This window comes from Callorhinus ursinus, unplaced genomic scaffold (assembly GCF_003265705.2).
Source record: "Callorhinus ursinus isolate GAN/ISIS: 27379988/994484 unplaced genomic scaffold, GSC_fseal_2.0 scaffold13, whole genome shotgun sequence".
NCBI lineage: Eukaryota > Metazoa > Chordata > Mammalia > Carnivora > Otariidae > Callorhinus > Callorhinus ursinus.
The window spans coordinates 17,659,766-17,678,564 of record NW_027397075.1 but is presented as its reverse complement, the minus strand read 5'-3'; the positions used below and the strand labels follow the sequence as shown (position 1 = coordinate 17,678,564).

The 18,799-nt window shown below is 41.7% G+C and overlaps 1 protein-coding gene across 12 annotated transcripts in view; it reads right to left on the bottom strand.

The window, feature by feature from the left end:
• Nucleotides 1–18,799, bottom strand: part of DNAH14 (dynein axonemal heavy chain 14) — a 342,249-nt gene that overhangs the window by 17,772 nt on the left and 305,678 nt on the right. For all 12 annotated transcript variants that reach the window (XM_073899845.1, XM_073899844.1, XM_073899854.1 and 9 more), the window contains 4 exons: nt 16,785–16,982; nt 14,283–14,482; nt 11,397–11,554; nt 10,303–10,499 (listed from right to left, as the gene is read on the bottom strand). In XM_073899845.1, coding sequence (XP_073755946.1) covers nt 10,303–10,499; nt 11,397–11,554; nt 14,283–14,482; nt 16,785–16,982 — 753 coding nt within the window. The remainder of the gene's footprint in view (nt 1–10,302; nt 10,500–11,396; nt 11,555–14,282; nt 14,483–16,784; nt 16,983–18,799) is intronic.

Below are 18,799 nucleotides of genomic sequence, written 5' to 3'. Positions count from 1 at the left end.
TCTTTTTTTCAACCAACTTCTTATCAATTTCTTTTATAAAACCTTTTATAATTTTCATCTTCACAGTCATATTCCATCTCTTCATCATATTAACCCTTATTTTTGTACATATATAAGTTTTTCTTTCTTTAAAATTTTGGGAGGGACTTTCTTCTAACAGACTAAAATATGCCCAAAATCTAGTGTGTGGCACTGATCTATGCACCAGACTGATCATATTTGATCATATTCTTTTTTTTTATTGTTTTGTTTTGTTTTTGTTTGTTTTTATCATTTTCTTTTTTTTTCCCCTTTTTTTCTTTTCTCTTTCTTTCCCTTTCTTTTCCCCCGGTTTCAGGTCTTTTCTGATTTGTTTAGTGTATATTTTCTGGGGTCGTTGTTACCCTGTAAGCATTTTGTTCTCTCATTCATCTGTTCTCTGGACAAAATGACAAGATGGAAAAAATCACCTCAACAAAAAGAACAAGAGGCAGTACCGACTGCCAGGGACCTAATCAATATGGACATTAGTACGATGTCAGAACTAGAGTTCAGAATGGTGATTTTAAAGATACTAGCTGGGCTTGAAAAAAGCATGGAAGTTATTAGAGAAACCTTTTTGGGAGAAATAAAAGAATTAAAATCTAGCCAAGTCGAAATCAAAGACTATTAATGAGGTACAATCAAAAATGGAGGCTCTAACTGCTAGGATAAATGAGGCAGAAGAGAGAATTAGTGATATAGAAGACCAAATGATGGGAAAATCAAGAAGCTGAGAAAAAGAGAGATAAACAACTACTGGATCACGAGGGCAGAATTCGAGAGAGAAGCGATACCATAAGACGAAACAACATTAGAATAATCGGGATCCCAGAAGAAGAAGAAGTAAGAGAGAGAGGGGCAGAAGGTATATTGGAGCAAATTATAGCAGAGAACTTCCCTAATTCGGGGAACAAAACAGGCATCAAAATCCAGGAGGCACAGAGAACCCCTCTCAAAATCAATAAAAATAGGTCAACACCCCGAAATCTAATAGTAAAACTTACAAGCCTCAGAGACAAAGAGAAAATCCTGAAAGCAGCTCAGGAGAAGAGATATGTAACCTACAATGGTAGAAACATTAGGTTGGCAACAGACTTAATCCACAGAGACCTGGCAGGCCAGAAAGGACCGGCATGATATTTTCAGAGCACTAAACGAGAAAAATATGCAGCCAAGAATACTATATCCGGCTAGGCTGTCAATGAAAATAGGAGAGATAAAAAGCTTCCAGGACAAACAAAAACTAAAGGAATTTGCAAACACAAAACCAGCCATAGAAGAAATATTGAAAGGGATCCTCTAAGCAAAGAGAGAGCCTAAAAGCAACATAGACCAGAAAGGAACATAGACAATATACAGTAACATTCACCTTACAGGCAATACAATGGCACTAAATTCCTATCTTTCAATAATTACCCTGAATGTAAATGGGCTAAATGCCCCAATCAAAAGACACAGGCTATCAGATAAAAAAACAAGACCCACTGATATGCTGTCTGCAAGAGACTAATTTTAGACCCAAAGACACCCTCAGATTGAAAGTGAGGGGGTGGAAAACCATTTACCATGCTAATGGACACCAAAAGAAAGCTGGGGTGGCAATCCTTATATCAGACAAATTAGATTTTATTTTATTTTATATTTTTTTAAATTTTATTTATTTATTTGAGAGAGAGAGAATGAGAGATAGAGAGCACGAGAGGGAAGAGGGTCAGAGGGAGAAGCAGACTCCCCACTGAGCGGGGAGCCCGATGCGGGACTCGATCCCGGGACTCCAGGATCATGACCTGAGCCGAAGGCAGTCGCCCAACCAACTGAGCCACCCAGGCGCCCTCAGACAAATTAGATTTTAAAACCAAAGACTGTACTAAGAGATGAGGAAGGACACTATATCCTACTTAAAGGGTCTATCCAACAAGAAGATCTAACAATTGTAAATATCTATGCCTCTAACATGGGAGCAGCCAATTATATGAGGCAATTAATAACAAAAGCAAAGAAACAAATCGACAACAATAGAATAATAGTGGGGGACTTTAACACCCCCCTGACTGAAATGGACAGATCATCTAAGCAAAAGATCAACAAGGAAATAAAGACTTTAAATGACACACTGGACCAAATGGATTTCACAGATATATTCAAGAACATTTCATCCCAAAGCAGCAGAATACACATTCTTCTCTAGTGCCCATGGAACATTCTCCAGAATAGATAACATCCTAGGTCACAAATCAGGTCTCAACTGGTACCAAAAGATTGGGATCATTCCGTGTATATTTTCGGACCACAATGCTTTGAAACTAGAACTCAATGACAAGAGGACAGTCGGAAAGAACTCAAATACATGGAGGCTAAAGAGCATCCTACTCAAGAATGAATGGGTCAACCAGGAAATTAAAGAATTAAAAAAATTCATGGAAACAAATGAAAATGAAAACACAACTGTTCAAAATCGTTGGGATGCAGCAAAGGCGGTCTTAAGAGGAAAGTATATAGCAATACAAGCCTTTCTCAAGAAACAAGAAAGGTCTCAAATACACAACCTAACCCTACACCTAAAGGAGCTGGAGAAAGAACAGCAAATAAAGCCTAAACCCAGCAGGAGAAGAAAAATAATAAAGATTAGAGCAGAAATCAATGAACTAGAAACCAAAAGAACAGTAGAACAGATCAACGAAACTAGGAGCTGGTTCTTTGAAAGAATTAACAAGATTGATAAACCCCTGGCCAGACCTATCAAAAAGAAAAATGACCCAAATCAACAAAATCATGAATGAAAGAGGAGAGATCACAACCAACCCCAAGAAATAGAAACAATTATAAGAACATATTATGAGCAACTATATGCCAGCAAATTAGATAATCTGGAAGAAATGGATGCATTCCTAGAGATGTATCAACTACCAAAACGGAACCAGGAAGAAATAGAAAACCTGAACAGACGTATAGCCACTAAGGAAATTGAAGCAGTCATCAAAAATCTTCCAACAAACAAAAGCCCAGGGCCAGATGGCTTCCCAGGGGAATTCTACCAAACATTTAAAGAAGAATTAATACCCATTCTTCTGAAACTGTTCCAAAAAATAGAAATGGAAGGAAAACTTCCAAACTCATTTTATGAGGCCACCATTACCTTGATCCCCAAACCAGACAAAGACCCCATCAAAAAGGAGAATTACAGACCAATATCCTTGATGAACATGGATGGAAAAGTTCTCACCAAAATACTAGCCAATAGGATCCAACAGTACATTAAAAGGATTACTCACCACGACCAAGTGGGATTTATCCCTGGGCTGCAAAGTTGGTTCAACATCCGCAAATCAATGTGATACATTAATAAAAGAAAGAACAAGAACCATATGATCCTCTCAATAGATGCAGAAAAAGCATTTGACAAAGTACAGCATCCTTTCTTGATCAAAACTCTTCAGAGTATAGGAATAGAGGGCACATACCTAAATATCATAAAAGCCATCTATGAAAAACCTACAGCGAATATCATTCTCAATGGGGTAAAACTGAGAGCTTTCCCCCAAAGGTCAGGAACACGGCAGGATGTCCACTATCACCACTGCTATTCAACATAGTATTAGAAGTCCTAGCCACAGCGATCAGACAACAAAAAGAAATCAAAGGCATCCAAACCAGCAAAGAAGAAGTAAAACTCTCACTGTTTGCAGATGACATGATACTTTACATGGAAAACCCAAAAGACTCCACCCCAAAACTGCTAGAACTCATACAGGAATTCAGTAAAGTGACAGGATATAAAATCAATGCACAGATATCAGTGGCATTCCTATACACCAACAACAAGACAGAAGAAAGAGAAATTAAGGAGTTGATCCCATTTATAATTGCACCCAAAACCATAAGATACCTAGGAATAAATCTAACCAAAGAGGCAAAGAATCTGTACTCAGAAAACTATAAAATAGTCATGAAAGAAACTGAGGAAGACACAAAGAAATAGAAAAATGTTCCATGGTCATGGATTGGAAGAACAAATATTGTGAAGATGTCAATGCTACCTAGAGCAATCTACACATTCAATGCAATCCCCATCAAAATACCATCCACTTTTTTCAAAGAAGTGGAAGAAATAATCCTAAAATTTGTATGGAACCAGAAAAAACCTCGAATAACCAGAGGAATGTTGAAAAAGAAAAGCAAAGCTGGCGGCATCACAATTCCGGACTTCCGGCTCTATTACAAAGCTGTCATCATCAAGACAGTATGGTACTGGCACAAAAACAAAAACATAGATCAATGGAACAGGATAGAGAGCCCCGAAATGGACCCTCAACTCTGTGGTCAACTAATCTTCGACAAAGCAAGAAAGAATGTCCAATGGAAAAAAGACAGTCTCTTCAACAAATGGTGTAGGGAAAATTGGACAGCCAGAAGAATGAAACTGGACCATTGCCTTACACCACACACAAAAATAGACTCAAAATGGTTCAAAGTCCTCAATGTGAGGCAGGAGTCCATCCAAATCCTAAGGGAGAACACAGGCAGCAACCTCTTCAACCTCAGCTGCAGCAACTTCTTCCTAGAAACATCGCCAAAGGCAAGGGAAGCAAGGGCAAAAATGAACTGTTGGGACTGCATCAAGATAAAAAGCTTTTGCACAGCAAAGGAAACAGTCAACAAAACTGATAAAGAAGATGGGGTATATATATATATAATGGAATATTATGCAGCCATCCAAAGGAATGAAATCTTGCCATTTGCAATGACGTGGATGGAACTGGAGGGTGTTATGCTGAGCGATATAAGTCAATCAGAGAAAGACATGTGTCATATGACCTCACTGATATCAGGAATTCTTAATCTCAGGAAACAAACAGGGTTGCTGGAGTGGTGGGGGTGGGAGGGATGGGGTGGCTGGGTGATAGACATTGGGGAGGGTATGTGCTATGGTGAGCGCTGTGAATTGTGCAAGACTGTTGAATCACAGATCTGTACCTCTGAAACACATAATACATTATATGTTAAAAAAAAAAAAGAAGATAGCAGGAGGGGAAGAATGAAGGGGGGGAAATCGGAGGGTGAGATGAACCATGAGAGACGATGGACTCTGAAAAACAAACTGAGGGTTCTAGAGGGGAGGGCGGTGGGAGGATTGGTTAGCCTGGTGATGGGTATTAAAGAGGGCATGTTCTGCATGGAGCACTGGGTGTTATATGCAAACAATGAATCATGGAACACTACGTCAAAAACTAATGATGTAATGTATGGTGATTAACATAACATAATAATAATAAAAAAATGAGTAACAAAATGGCAATGAGTACATACCTATCAATAATTACTGCAAATGTAAATGGACTAAATGCTCCAATCAAAAGACACAGGGTGACAGAATGGATAAAAATGCAATACCCATCTATATGCTGCCTACAATAGACTCATTTCAGTCCTAGAGACACCTGCAGATTGAAAGTGAAGGGACTAGAAAAACATTTATCATGCAAATGGAAGTGAAAAGAAAGCCAGGGTAACAATTCTTATATTGAATGAAATGGACTTTTAAAACAAAGACTGTAACAAGAGACAAGGAGGACACTATATAATCATAAAGGGGACAACCCAACAAGAAGATATAACAATTGTAAATTTTATGCACCCAACAACGGAGCATCCAGATACATAAAGCAGCTAATTGACATAAAGAAATAGTTAATACAATAATATTAAAGAACTTTCACTCCCCACTTACATCAGTGGACAGATCATCCAAATGGAAAATCAATAAGGAAATAGTGGCTTTGAATGACACATTGAACCAGATGATCTCACAGATCTATTCAGAACATTCCATCCTAAAACAGCAGAATACACATTGTTTTCAGGTGTACATGGAATATTCTCCAGAGTAGATCATATATTAGGCCACAGAATGAGTCTCAACAAATTTCAAAGACTGAAGTCATACCATGCATCTTTTCTGAGCACAATGCTATGAAACTAAAAATTAACCACAATAAAAAATCTGGAAAGAAGACAAATATATGAAGGTTAAATACATGCTACTAAAAAAAAAAAAATGAATGGGTCAACCAGGAAATCAAAGAGGAAATTAAAAATATACATGGAGACAAATGAAAATGAAAATAAAACAGTCCCAAATCTTGGGGATGCTGCAAAAACTGTTATAAGAGCAAAGTTTATAGCAACAAAGGGCTACCTCAAGAAGAAAATCTCCAACAACCTAACCCTTACACCTAAAAGGAACAGGAAAAAGAGGAACAAATAAAACTGAAAACCAGTAGAAGGAAGGAAATAATAAAGATTATGGCAGAAATAAATGAAGTAGAGATTACAAAAACAATAGAACAATGAAACCAGGAGCTGGATTTTTTAAAAGATCAATAATATTGATAGAACTAGCCCAGACTCCTCAAAGAGAGAGAGAGAGAGACAGAACTCAAATAAACAAATCAATCAAAGAGGAGAAATAATAACTAGCACCACAAAATAACAAAGGATTATGAGAGATTATGTAAAATTATATGCCAACAAATTGGACAACCTAGAAGAAATGGATCGATTCCTAGAAACATGAATAATCTCCCAAAACTGAATCAGGAAGAAATATAAAATTTCAAGATTACTGATTCAATTTAATTGCTGGTAATTTAATCAAAAAGTTCCCAACAAACAGAAGTCCTGGACCTAATAGCTTCCCAGGGGAATTATACCAAACATTTGAAGAAGAGTTAATACATATTCTTCTCAAACTATTCCAAAAAAATACGAGAAGGAAAAGCTTCCAAATTCATTCTGAGGCTAGCATTATCTTGATACCAAGACCAGATAAAGACCCCACACACACATACACAAAGAACTACAGGCCAATATCCATGATGAACATAGATGCAAAAATCTGCAACAAAATTCTAGCAAACCAAATACAACAATACATTAAAAAAATTATTCATCACGATTGAGTGGGATTTATTCCCAGGATGCAAGGATGGTTCAATATTCACAAATCAATGTGATACATCACATCAATAAAAGCAAGGATAAAAGCCATATAATCCTTTGAGTAAATGCAGAAAAAACATTTGACAAAGTACCACATCCATTCATGATTAAAAAAAATCCCTGAACAAAGTAGGTTTAGAGGGAACATAACATAATAATGGCCATATATGAAAAACCCACACTAACATCATCCTTAGTGGTGAAAAGCTGAGAACTTTTCCCCTAAGATCAGGAACAAGACAAGGGTGTCCACTCTCATCACTTTTATTCAACATAGTACTGGAAGTGCTAGCCACAGCAATCAGACAAGAAATAAAAGGCATCCAAATTGGATTTACTGTTTGCAGATGACACGGTACTATATATAGAAAACCCTAAAGATTCCACCAAAAAATTTGCTAGAACTGATAAATTCAGTAAAGTTGCAGGATACAAAATCAACATATAGAAATCCATTGCATTTCTATACACCAATAACAAAGTGGAAGAGAAATTAAGAAAACCGCCCCATTTACAATTGTGGCAAAAATAATAAAATACCTAGGAATAAACCTAACCAAAGAGGTGGAAAGATCTGTACTCTGAAAACTATAGAATACTGATGAAAGAAATTGAAGAGGACACAAACAAATGGAAAGATATTCCATGCTCATGGATTGGGAGAACAAATATTGTTAAAATGTCCCAACTACCCAAAGGAATCTACAGATTTAATGGAATCCCTATCAAAGTACCAAGAGCATTTTTTCACAGGACTATGATAAACAATCCTAAAATTTGTATGGAACCACAAAAGACCCCAAATAGCTAGAGCAATCTCGAAAAAGAACAACAAACTAAGATTTCCATCCAATCGCAAACCCAGATTTCAAGATATGCAACAAAGCTGTAGTGATGAAAACAGTATGGTGCTGGCACAAAAACAGACACATAGATCAATGGATCAGAGTGGAGAGCCTACAAATAAAGTCACAGTTATATGGTCAATTACTTTTCAACACAGGAGGAAAGAATATCCAGTGGGAAAAAGTCTCTTCAACAAATGGTGTTAGGAAAACTGGACAGCCACATGCAGAAGAGTGAGTCAGCACCACCTTTTTACACCACACACAGAAATAAGCTCAGAGTGGATTAGAGACCTAAATGTGAGACCTGAAACCATAAAAATCCTTGAAGAGAGCACAGGCAGTAATCTCTCTAATATTGGCCATAGCGATGTTTTTCTAGATATGTCTCCAGAAGCAAGGGAAACAAAAGCAAAAATGAACTAGTCGGACTACATCAAAATAAAAAGCTTCTGCACAGCCAAGGACACAACAAAACTAAAAGGCAACCCATGGAATGGGAGAAGATATTTGTAAAAGACATATCTGAAAAGGGTTAGTATCCAAAATATATAAAGAACTTATACAACTCAACACCCAAAAACAATTCAATTAAAAAAAGGGCAGAAGACGGGGTGCCTGGGTGGCTCAGTCATTAAGCATCTGCTTTCAGCTCAGGTCATGATCCCAGGGTCCTGGGATCGAGCCCCACATCAGGCTCCCTGCTCAGCGGGAGGCCTGCTACTCCCTCTCTCACTCCCTCTGCTTGTGTTCCTGCTCTCTCTCTCTCTGTCAAACAAATAAATAAAATCTTTTTTTTTTCAAATAAATAAAATCTTAAAAAAAAAAAGGGCAGAAGACATGAACAGACATTTCTCCAAAGACATGCCAGGGGCACCTGGGTGGCTCAGTTGGTTGAGTATCTGACTCTTGGTTTCAGCTCAGGTCATGATCTTAGGGTCATGGGATCAGGCCCTGCGTTGGGCTTTGTGTTCAGCAGGGCATCTGCTTGAGATTCTCTCTCTCCCTCTTCCTCTCCCCCGCAACTTGTGCTCTCCCTCTCAAATCATTTTTTTTTTTAAGAAGACATGCAGATGGTCAACAGACACATGAAAAGATGCTCAGCATCACTGATCATCAGGGAAATGCAAATTAAAAACCACAATGAGATATGGACTCACACCTGTCAGAATGGCTAAAATTAAAAACACGAGACAGGTGTTGGAGCGAATGTGGAGAAAGGGGAACCCTCCTACACTGTTGGTGGGAATGGAAATTGGTGCAGTCACTGTGGAAAACAGTATGGAGGTTCCTCAAAACATTAAAAATAGAATTACTGCATTTCCATTAATCCACTAGTGGGTATTTACTCAAAGAATACAAAAACATGAATTCAAAAAGAAATATGCACCCCTATGTTTATTGCAGCATTATTTACAATAACCAAGACCAATATAACCAATAACTGAAGTGTCCTTTGATAGATGAATGAATAAAGAAGATGTAGTCACCATAAAAAAGGATGAAATCTTGCCATTTGCAACATGGATAGACCTAGAGGGTATAATGGTGAGTGAAATAAGTCAGGCAGAGAAAGACAAATACCATATGATTTCACTTATATGTGGAATTTAAGAAAAGAAAAAAAAGAGACAAATCAAAAAACACTCGGAATGCCTGGGGGGCTCAGTCAGTGAAGCGTCTGCCTCCAGCTCAGGTCACGATCCCAGGGTCCTGGCATCAAGCCCCGCATCGGGCTCCCTGCTCGGCCGGGGGTCTGCTTCTCCCTCTGCCTCTGCCCCTCCCCCCTGCTCATGCTCTCTCTCTCAGATAAACCCTAAAACAAAACAAAGAAACAGACTCTTAACTATGAAGAACACACTGCTGGTCACCAGCGGGGCAGGTCGGGGGTGGGGGAAACAGCTGATGAGGGTGAAGAGGACACTTCGGCCCGATGAGCACTGAGTAATGTACAAAACTGTGGAATCATTCTCCCACACCCCCCAGCTAATCTGACACTGTATGTCAATTATACTGGAATAAAAATTAAAAAGGCATGAATATGATAAAAAATCAAAAGAGTACAGTAAGATACAGTGATATAGGAAATGTAAAATTAAAGCCTCTTCCCCTGCCCACAAGACCCTCAAGTTTCCCTCATGTCAGGCAACCACTCTTAGGAGTTGCCCGTGCATTTTCTCCCAAAACTTTTGTTTGGGTATCTCGAATCTGAGGCACGTGTGTTTTTATAAGCACATATATGCGCACATAAGTATATAGGTTTTATCTTGAAAATGACATCGTTTTCTGAAACTTACAATTTAACAATATGTCTTAAATTTATCTAAGTGGAATTGCCAATAAATTCATACGTACTCACACCACAAGTAGGTCAGTGGTAACGGAATATTTGACCAAGGCCCTGGGGAGCAAGCAAGCTGGGAACGGTAGCGCTTACCTGCCACAGCGTGGGTACTTGCATACTAAGGAAAGAGCCGTATATTTCCTCCAGTTCTTGGGTAAGGATGATCTCCCCTTTTATTGCAAGTTGAAGGTCTTTCAAAGACTTATGCACAACCAATAAGAACTTATCAAACCGTTCAATTTCTTGGCTTAGAAAGGGTAGCAAGGCGCAATGGATAAGGGGATCATAGCCTTTAAACAGACAGAAAATGATGTTAGTTTTCAGATAAAAGGAGGCTTTATGTGGAGAAATATAGGCTCTGGAAATCAAAGGAACTTCATGTGTCCAGATCAGGGATTAAGACACCTTTTTTTTTTGTTGTTGTTGCAAAAACTCAGTGACTGGCGCAGGCTCTGGGGCCCTCCTGTGTCATGACTGCTCAGCCCTGCTTTGGCCTGTGAACACAGGCGCCCACACATGGAAATGAGCGAGCACACAGCCGCATGCCAATGAAGATTTACTTGTGGGCACTCAAACTGGAATTTTACATGATACTTATGTGCTGAAAATATTCTTTCTTTCTTTTTTTAAACCAATAAAATCATGTAAAAACCATTTTCGCGTTCAGGTTGATCGAGAAGGAACGGTAGCTGGATTTGGCCACAGCCCTCGTTGGCCGGCTGTGGTCCAGACTCAGCAACAGCACTGACCGCATAGACTACTGCTCAGCATTGGGTCCCCAGATGAACTTTCTTTCGAGGGTTAAGATACGAATTTGACAACTTGACTGGGCCGGTTGCCCCCACCCCACACTTTGGCCCCCCGGAGCCTTGCTGCTCAGAGTCGAGGGCCCCTCCAAACCCTGCTGCTCCCGGCCCACTTTGCCACAAGGATGACTCCCTCCCCTCTAGTCTTGGGGCCACCACCCCCCTCACCTCACCCCCTCCCAGCCTCAACAAAAACAGAAGCAAAGACAAAGCCACAGCATCGTTTTCTTGTCTGCTCTCCATCTCTCAGCTTGGACAGAGTCTGCTCTCCCGCTCACTCAGGCTTTGTATTTCTGCGCTTCCTTTGGTGGGATCTCCACTCTTTCTTCCTGTTGCTGCCAGAGTCCTTCCCTGAGGCCGCCACTCATGTCCCCTGCTTACCTTGGATACCTTTATAAAGAGACTCCCAAATGGGGCTGGACATGATGTACTTCATGCTGGGAGTTCCAGAACATTCCTCCTTCTCCACAGACATTGGCAGCTGCTTTATCATGTCGGATAAAATTTCCATCACCAGTTCATCGTTACTGTGCTCACGACTGCAGAAAGAATTAGGAGGAGAATGACCTTCAGATCTGTTTGAACCGGGAGAGCCCTCCGATGGGTCCCGTCTGAGGGCCAACACAGCCTCCCAGAGCCACAGAGCTACGGGCGAGGATCATGGAGTTTGCTGCATTTTATAGATGAGGAAACTGCCCAATGCACTGCAGACATTTACAACAAAACATGATTTTTAGTTTTTTTTTTTTATAAGATTTTATTTATTTATGTGACAGAGAGAGACACAGCAAGAGAGGGAACACAAGCAGGGGGAGTGGGAGAGGGAGAAGCAGGCTTCCCGTGGAGCAGGGAGCCCGATGCGGGACTTGATCCCAGGACCCAGGGATCATGACCTGAGCCGAAAGCAGACGCCTAAAGACTGAGCCACCCAGGTGCCCCATATTTTTAAAGTTTTAAAACTTTAAAACTTGTCAACTCTGCATCCTCTGAATGCACGGTCCGTGAAGTGCCACCAGCAGAATGAAGAAAAACAGGCAACCTGACTGCGCATCCTTGTGTTAGGGGGACACAAACAGAGCCAGGAAACGCTGAAGCTGGAGCAGCTCTTTGAAACCGGGGCTCAGGATGGCGACCGCACCTCCCTACTGTAAGTGGAGAAGACGGACATGGTATGCACCTGCTTTGCGTCCCACTCAGTTACTCTGAATACCGGCAGGGACCGGCTTTCAGTAACAGCCCAGCTCACACACCCAAACGAGGGTCGTCCTGGAAGGTAAGTGATAGTCTGGAAGCTACCGCTGCAGGTAATGCAGTAGGAAAACCTTAGTTTTTGACTTGAAAGTAGGGTTACTAGGTGGGATTCATCAGGATTCAAAAGATCAGACAATTTCAATAAGCAAACATCTCCAGAGGGGCCTATGGTGAGGTCACCGGGTAGTTATCCAGAGTGGGGGCCCCTGTGCACTAGAGGGGAGAACAAGAACATGGAGGCCCCAAGTGGAGCCGGTGTTCCCAGCTCTCCTGCAGGGCAAATGAAGCGTAATACCCAGTCTGTGAGTTTATGAGTCTGTTGGGGCACACGTCGTTGGAACCCAGGGATGTGGGCAATGTGACCGTCACCTCACAGGTTTGGGAGTTGTTACTATCTTGGTGACAACTCTAATCAGGGCTCAAGGCATCCTATGAGTGTTGCCAATAAGAATCAACTCATGTTGTGGTTGACATTTCTGTTTTAGTTTATCGGCTTGGGTTTTCTCCAACCTTAAGCCCTGAGAAGGCAGACTCAATGCATCCTGCACAGTGATGCCCCTGGTCCCTGCTTAGCATCTCTCAACATGGGGAACACTTAGAAGCTGGTGTAGACAAGACTAACAGAATCAAAATCACAGTAACAATAGTTTTGTGTTGGGGAATCTGTACATGTTGGTGTTTTAAATATTTGGGATAGTTAAAAGATTCGGGGCTGTTAAAACCTGAAGGTCAGCTTTGGGACTCCAACTTAAAACAGATAATTGAAAAATTGGTTTAAATTTATGATTTTAGGGGCACCTGGGTGGCTCAGTTGGTTAAGCATCTGCCTCTGGCTCAGGTCACGATCTCCGGCTCCCTGCTCGCAGGGAATCTGCTTCCCCCTCTCCTCCCTGCTCATGCTCTCTCTTTCTCTCTCTCTCTCTCAAGTAAATAAATAAAAAAAAAGGTAAGAGTTTAAGATCCAGAATATTTGTTTAATTATTAGATTTATGAGATTTATTGAAAGACTCGAGAGGGTTTGGCAGTCAGCTAGCTGAAGTACGTTAACTTTGTAATGAATGTTACCATATCTGAAAGTGTTTAAGTTTGTAGATGGAACCAAACACTATTCAAAGACCTTTTAAAAATGCTTGTTAAAATCCTAGACTTGCAAATTGAAACACTAGATTTTTAGGCCGAACTTACATAAGGAACTTGTATTCTGAGCACAGCCCTGCTAGGCACTATTATTATTTCTAATTTAAACATGATGAACCTGAGACAAAAGACTTAATTGGCACCCCCAAGTTTGCAAAGTCAAGTGATGGTGCTGGGATTTGAACCCAGAGCCAGCCTGTGTGTGCTGCCTGTGTCCCAAGCAGCTCTGAGTGAGCAGAGCAGGAACACACTTCTCTGGGGAGCTCACCCCAGGTGGTCGTAGCTGTAACACATATGACCCTATCTTACAGTTACAGGCTGACAAGGCTGGAGAGTTTGGGGTACCTTTGTGAGACCATCTGAAGTTCACGATGGCCTTGATGGGTAGACAGGTGATGTGTGTCTGTACAGAGAAGCAGAGTGAGGGTGCCGGGGTGGTGTGACTAACAGAGTGTAAGCCACACAGGCTTCTAAGGCCTCTAAGGGCAGAGCACAGCCCCCTTGACCACACTGTCCTCCTACTTATTGTGACGGGGATCCTGCCCTGTCCTAGAGAAGTAAATGTGACATTTCACACTGAAACTAATTTAGTTTAAAAATGCCACTCACTAGGGAGAGTACCAGCACACATTCCACAAACATTTACTGAGTACCCGCCACGTGCTTGGTAATTATATTTCTGTGTGCGTCTACTCACCTCTGTCATTTGGAGGATTTAGTCTCTATTTTTAGACTGTGTTTTAGGTTTTACACTATATTTTAGACTTTATCCACAAGTTCAGCATTGTATCTCTTCAAATTATTAAATATTCATTTCCAACTAAACATTCTTAATGATTTAATGATTTCCAGCTAAACTTCATCCTAGTGGGTTCTTACCTGATCATGAGGTTTGCCGTGGTGGCTCTGGGTTGCAGGACGATGAGGCTGTCAATGAACTTCTGGCCCTGGATCTCCCTGCAGCCTCGTATGGCCTCAGGGTGCAGCCCTAAGAGCTCTGGAGGGTCGTCGTCAGGTAAAGACTGGATGATGTGTATGCACTCCCTGATGCTCGCAGATTTGGGCACTGGCTGACATCTCTGAAGAGTTAACCACGTCGTTAGTCTCTGCCCAGAGTGATACTTACGTTCTGTAATGCATGAAGACACTGCTGCCCATGAAATGTATACAGAAGGCCCTTCTTAGTTCTAGGTGCAGTTGTATCGATCTGCACAATAACTTTCTTTTTTTTTTTTTTAAGATTTTATTTATTTGATAGAGAGAGACATAGTGAGAGAGGGAACACAAGCAGGGGGAGTGGCAGAGGGAGAAGCAGGCTTCCTGCCGAGCAGGGAGCCTGATTCTGGGCTCGATCCCAGGACCCTGGGATCATGACCTGAGCCGAAGGCAGTTGCTTAACCAACTGAGCCACCCAGGCGCCCCCACGAAAACTTTCTTGTTGGGAAAAGAGAGGCTTTAAAGGCTAGGCTGCTTCTCACTGCCTGCTGCCTCCCTGAGCTGTATTTACAGCGGACGCAGTCCAGCCTCCATACACCATTTCACTGTGGCAAGACTTATACAAGGAATGTGACGCTGAGCTGAAGAATCATTCTCACCACTTGGGAGGTGGGGGTGGGCAAAATGGGGAAGATGGACAGAAGGTGCAAAATTCTATAAAATAAATAATAAAAATTTCAAAAATTGACAAGCTCCTTAATGGGCGCAGGAGGGCTCTTTTTTCCCAGGCCGCTGGCGGTATCTTGCTGCACCTCGCTGTAGCTGGTGCTGCTCAGTAAGGCGACTCCCAGAGTCACATCTAACTGAGAGAAAATGGGCCTTCAAAACCCTACTTAGCGGGCGCCTGGGTGGCTCAGTTGGTTGGGCGACTGCCTTCGGCTCAGGTCATGATCCCGGAGTCCCGGGATCGAGTCCCACATCGGGCTCTCTGCTCGGCAGGGAGTCTGCTTCTCCCTCTGACCCTCTTCCCTCTCGTGCTCTCTATCTCTCATTCTCTCTCTTTCAAATAAATAAATAAAATCTTAAAAAAAAACCCCTACTTAGCGATGGGGATGAACGTAACTATCTTTGGCTTCTTGGACTCCATCCCTCTGAAACACAGAGCTGCTTTCTCCTCTCCTGGAACGGAGGCTGGACTGCGCGGCCGGCTTCTTCCGACAGAGCGCAGAGCGGGGGGGACCAGCTCGTACACGGTGCTGCAGCCTCATTTCTCTTGGGTGGTTCGGTTGCTCTTGGGGTGGCCGGCTGCATGACCCCGATCCCCTGACATCCCCCATCAATGGTGGTCGGGAGCCACCCCTGCGCTGCCCCCCCCCCCCGGGGTCTTGCACGTGGAGGCACTGAGGCTTCTGGCCATCAGTCCCGTGAGTGGCCTTGGAAGTGGCTTCTCCCGCCCCAGTGAAGCCCTGTGACCGCAGCCCCAGCTGACATCTTGGGCATAACTCCCCGGGAACCCTGAGCCACCAGGACACAGCTGAGCTGCTGGGACACGTGCTGGTTCACCTCTATTAGAAAGGATGACAAACTGGTTCCAGAAACTCACAGAGCATAACAGTGAACGGTGTCACCTTGGTGTGACAGGGACAGAGACAGTGGAAGGTGAAGAGGATGGCAGACTGCAGTTCAACCGCAGAAGGGAAGCTGCAGAAGAAACCGGTTACCTATAAAAATGGGCCCCTTTCTATGGAACTGGAAGGATGGTGCAGAGGGCAGAGCCAAGAGCCCGCAGCATGGGGACAGGGACCTCTGGGTACTCCCAGAAAGTGAGACAGGGTCCCAGGCCCAGAGCGGCCGACCTTTACCCAGTACGATCGCAGGATGTCTGGGGACTAGGGGCCACTGTGTGTCTTCAGTCTGGGTCTCTGCAAAGGGATAGGTCTACAGAGGCATAAGGGTTTGCACAGGGGAGGTGATGGAAGACGGGAAGGAGGATGTTGCCATCAGGGTGACCACTGTCAATTCGGATGATTGAGGGAACAGAGGTCATATCCAGGTCTCCTCTGGCCTGGAGAGTACGGATGGATAGATGAAATGTTAACTGCTAGAGTAATGCTAAATTATGTCTGTAAGACTGGAAATTCAGAGGGGCACCTGGGTGGCTCAGTCGGTAAAGCATCTGCCTTCGGCTCAGGTCATGATCCCAGGATCCTGAGATCGAGTCCCACATCAGGCTCCCTGCTCAGCGGGGTGTCTGCTTCTCCCTCTCCCATTCCCCCTGCTCATGCTCTCTCTCTCTGACAAATAAGTAAATAAAATCTTCTAAAAAAACACTGGAAGTTAATAAAAGCCATTGAAAGGGAACATTAAAATTTCTTTAAACGCAGATTTTAAAGAATGCAACAACACTTAGTTAAGCGAGTGATGTAAGGAAATACATTTTCTTACTTCATCACTGGAGAAACTGAAGTCCTCTCTCAGCACTTCTGGATTACAAAATTTGTAGAGAAGGGTGTTCAAACATCGCCTGTCCCACGTGTCGGTCACCCAGCCACCGTAAATCACTTCCCCAATCAGGTAGTTCAGTGTCGGCCACGAAATACTGGACCGTGTGCTCAGGGCATTTTCCAAAATCTTGATGGAGACCTTTAGAAAATCCACCAGTTTTTATTATTTCAGAACGTGTTTGCAGCTCACTGGGATGTTTTAACATAAAATCATCAATTCTCAAACAGACACAGATATTTTCTCTTTAAAAATGCAGCTGACCCGTGAACAGCAACGTGTTTGAATTATGTGGGTCCCTGTATATGTGGGTTTTTTCACAGTCCTGTAAATGTATTTTCTGTTCCTTATGATTTTCTCAATAACATTTTCTTTTCTTGGGCTGACTATTATAAGAACACAGTATATAATACATACAACATACAGAATACGTGTTAATTGATGTTATCAGTAAGGCTTCCGGTCAATAGTCCGCTACTAGTTACATTTGGGAGGAGTCAAAAGTTATATGTGGATTTTTAACCACACAGGGGGTCGGTGCCCCTGATCCCCACATTTCAAGTGTCAATTGTATATGGAAATAGCAAGAGGAATAAAAATATTAGAATTACATTTTCATCCATTAATTCTTTTTTGTTGTTGGACAAACATTGAATTCTTGAATTACAATGGTTATTTTGAATAGACAAAACCAGCTGGTGGCGCTAAATTCAGAGGCACATCAGGGTAAACAAGGAAATGTGAGTGTCCTCCTCACATCCCCTGCTCTCACCATCAGACACCCCGTCCCTCGTGCCGTAGCCCCCTCTGTGCCCCGTTTCTTGGGTCCCCTGTGCACAGACGTTCTTACAACTCCATGCAACGTAAGTGGACCCCATTCCTCCTTTCCACCCCCATGCCTCCCGCAACCAGCACTCTCCCTCCCTTTCATCTTGTTTCCCTTTCTTCCAAAAATGCTAGGCTAGCGTACGCCTGCCCTGCAACTGGACAGTGGATCTCTTATATACAGTTTTCTTCTTATTCCCTATCATTAATATGAATGAATATGATTTTACATCGTTGATATGAATTATGTCCTCTGTGTCCTGTATTGACTAGAGCTTTTAAGGCAATGCTGAGTGTCAGTGGTGAGAATGGGCATCCCTGCCTGATTTTTTTTTTTTTGATTCTGGATTTTAATAAAAACAACTTCAGTGTTGGCTATTTAAAATGATATTTGCTGTAGTTTTTTGGTGGCCTTTTCCATATTTCAGTAGTCCCTTTTAATCCTATATTGCAGAATTCTTGTCAGGAATGGTGCCCACACTCATAATAAAAGCCTTTTCTGCATCTACTGATGTGATCATATAGAGTGAGTTATGGATTTCCAGATATTGAACCATTCTTGGAATAAATCCTACTTGGTTATAGAGTATTATTCTTTGGATTCATTGCTGAAGCCTATTAATAGGTTATATAGAATTTTTCCGAGTCCTAAGTAAAATTAGCTTATTTTCTTATGTATATTATTTTTATCAGGTATTCATATTAAAATTATGGTTTCATAAAATGAATTGGGGAGATTGCCATCTTTTTCTAAGGTTTAGAACAGCTTAAATAATATTAATATCTCTGTTTCTCAAAGTCCAGAGTAAACTAAGCCATGAAACCATTTCATTCTGCAGTCAAATGCTCTACCACTGAGCTATACCCCCAAAACCATTTCATTCTGGTGTTATTTGCAATGTTTTATAGCAATTGATCTACTCAAAATTTCCGTATCTTTTGGAGTCAATTTTGATAATTCATGTTTTCCCAGAAATCACTGGGTTCATATAGATTTTCAAACTTTATCTGTCTTATCAAAAACCAATTTTTGGATTTCTCCTTTCTATTTTTGTATATTATTTTATTACTATTAAAATTATATTCTTTATTTTAGTTCATATTATTGTTTTTCCTAATTTCTTAAGATGGAT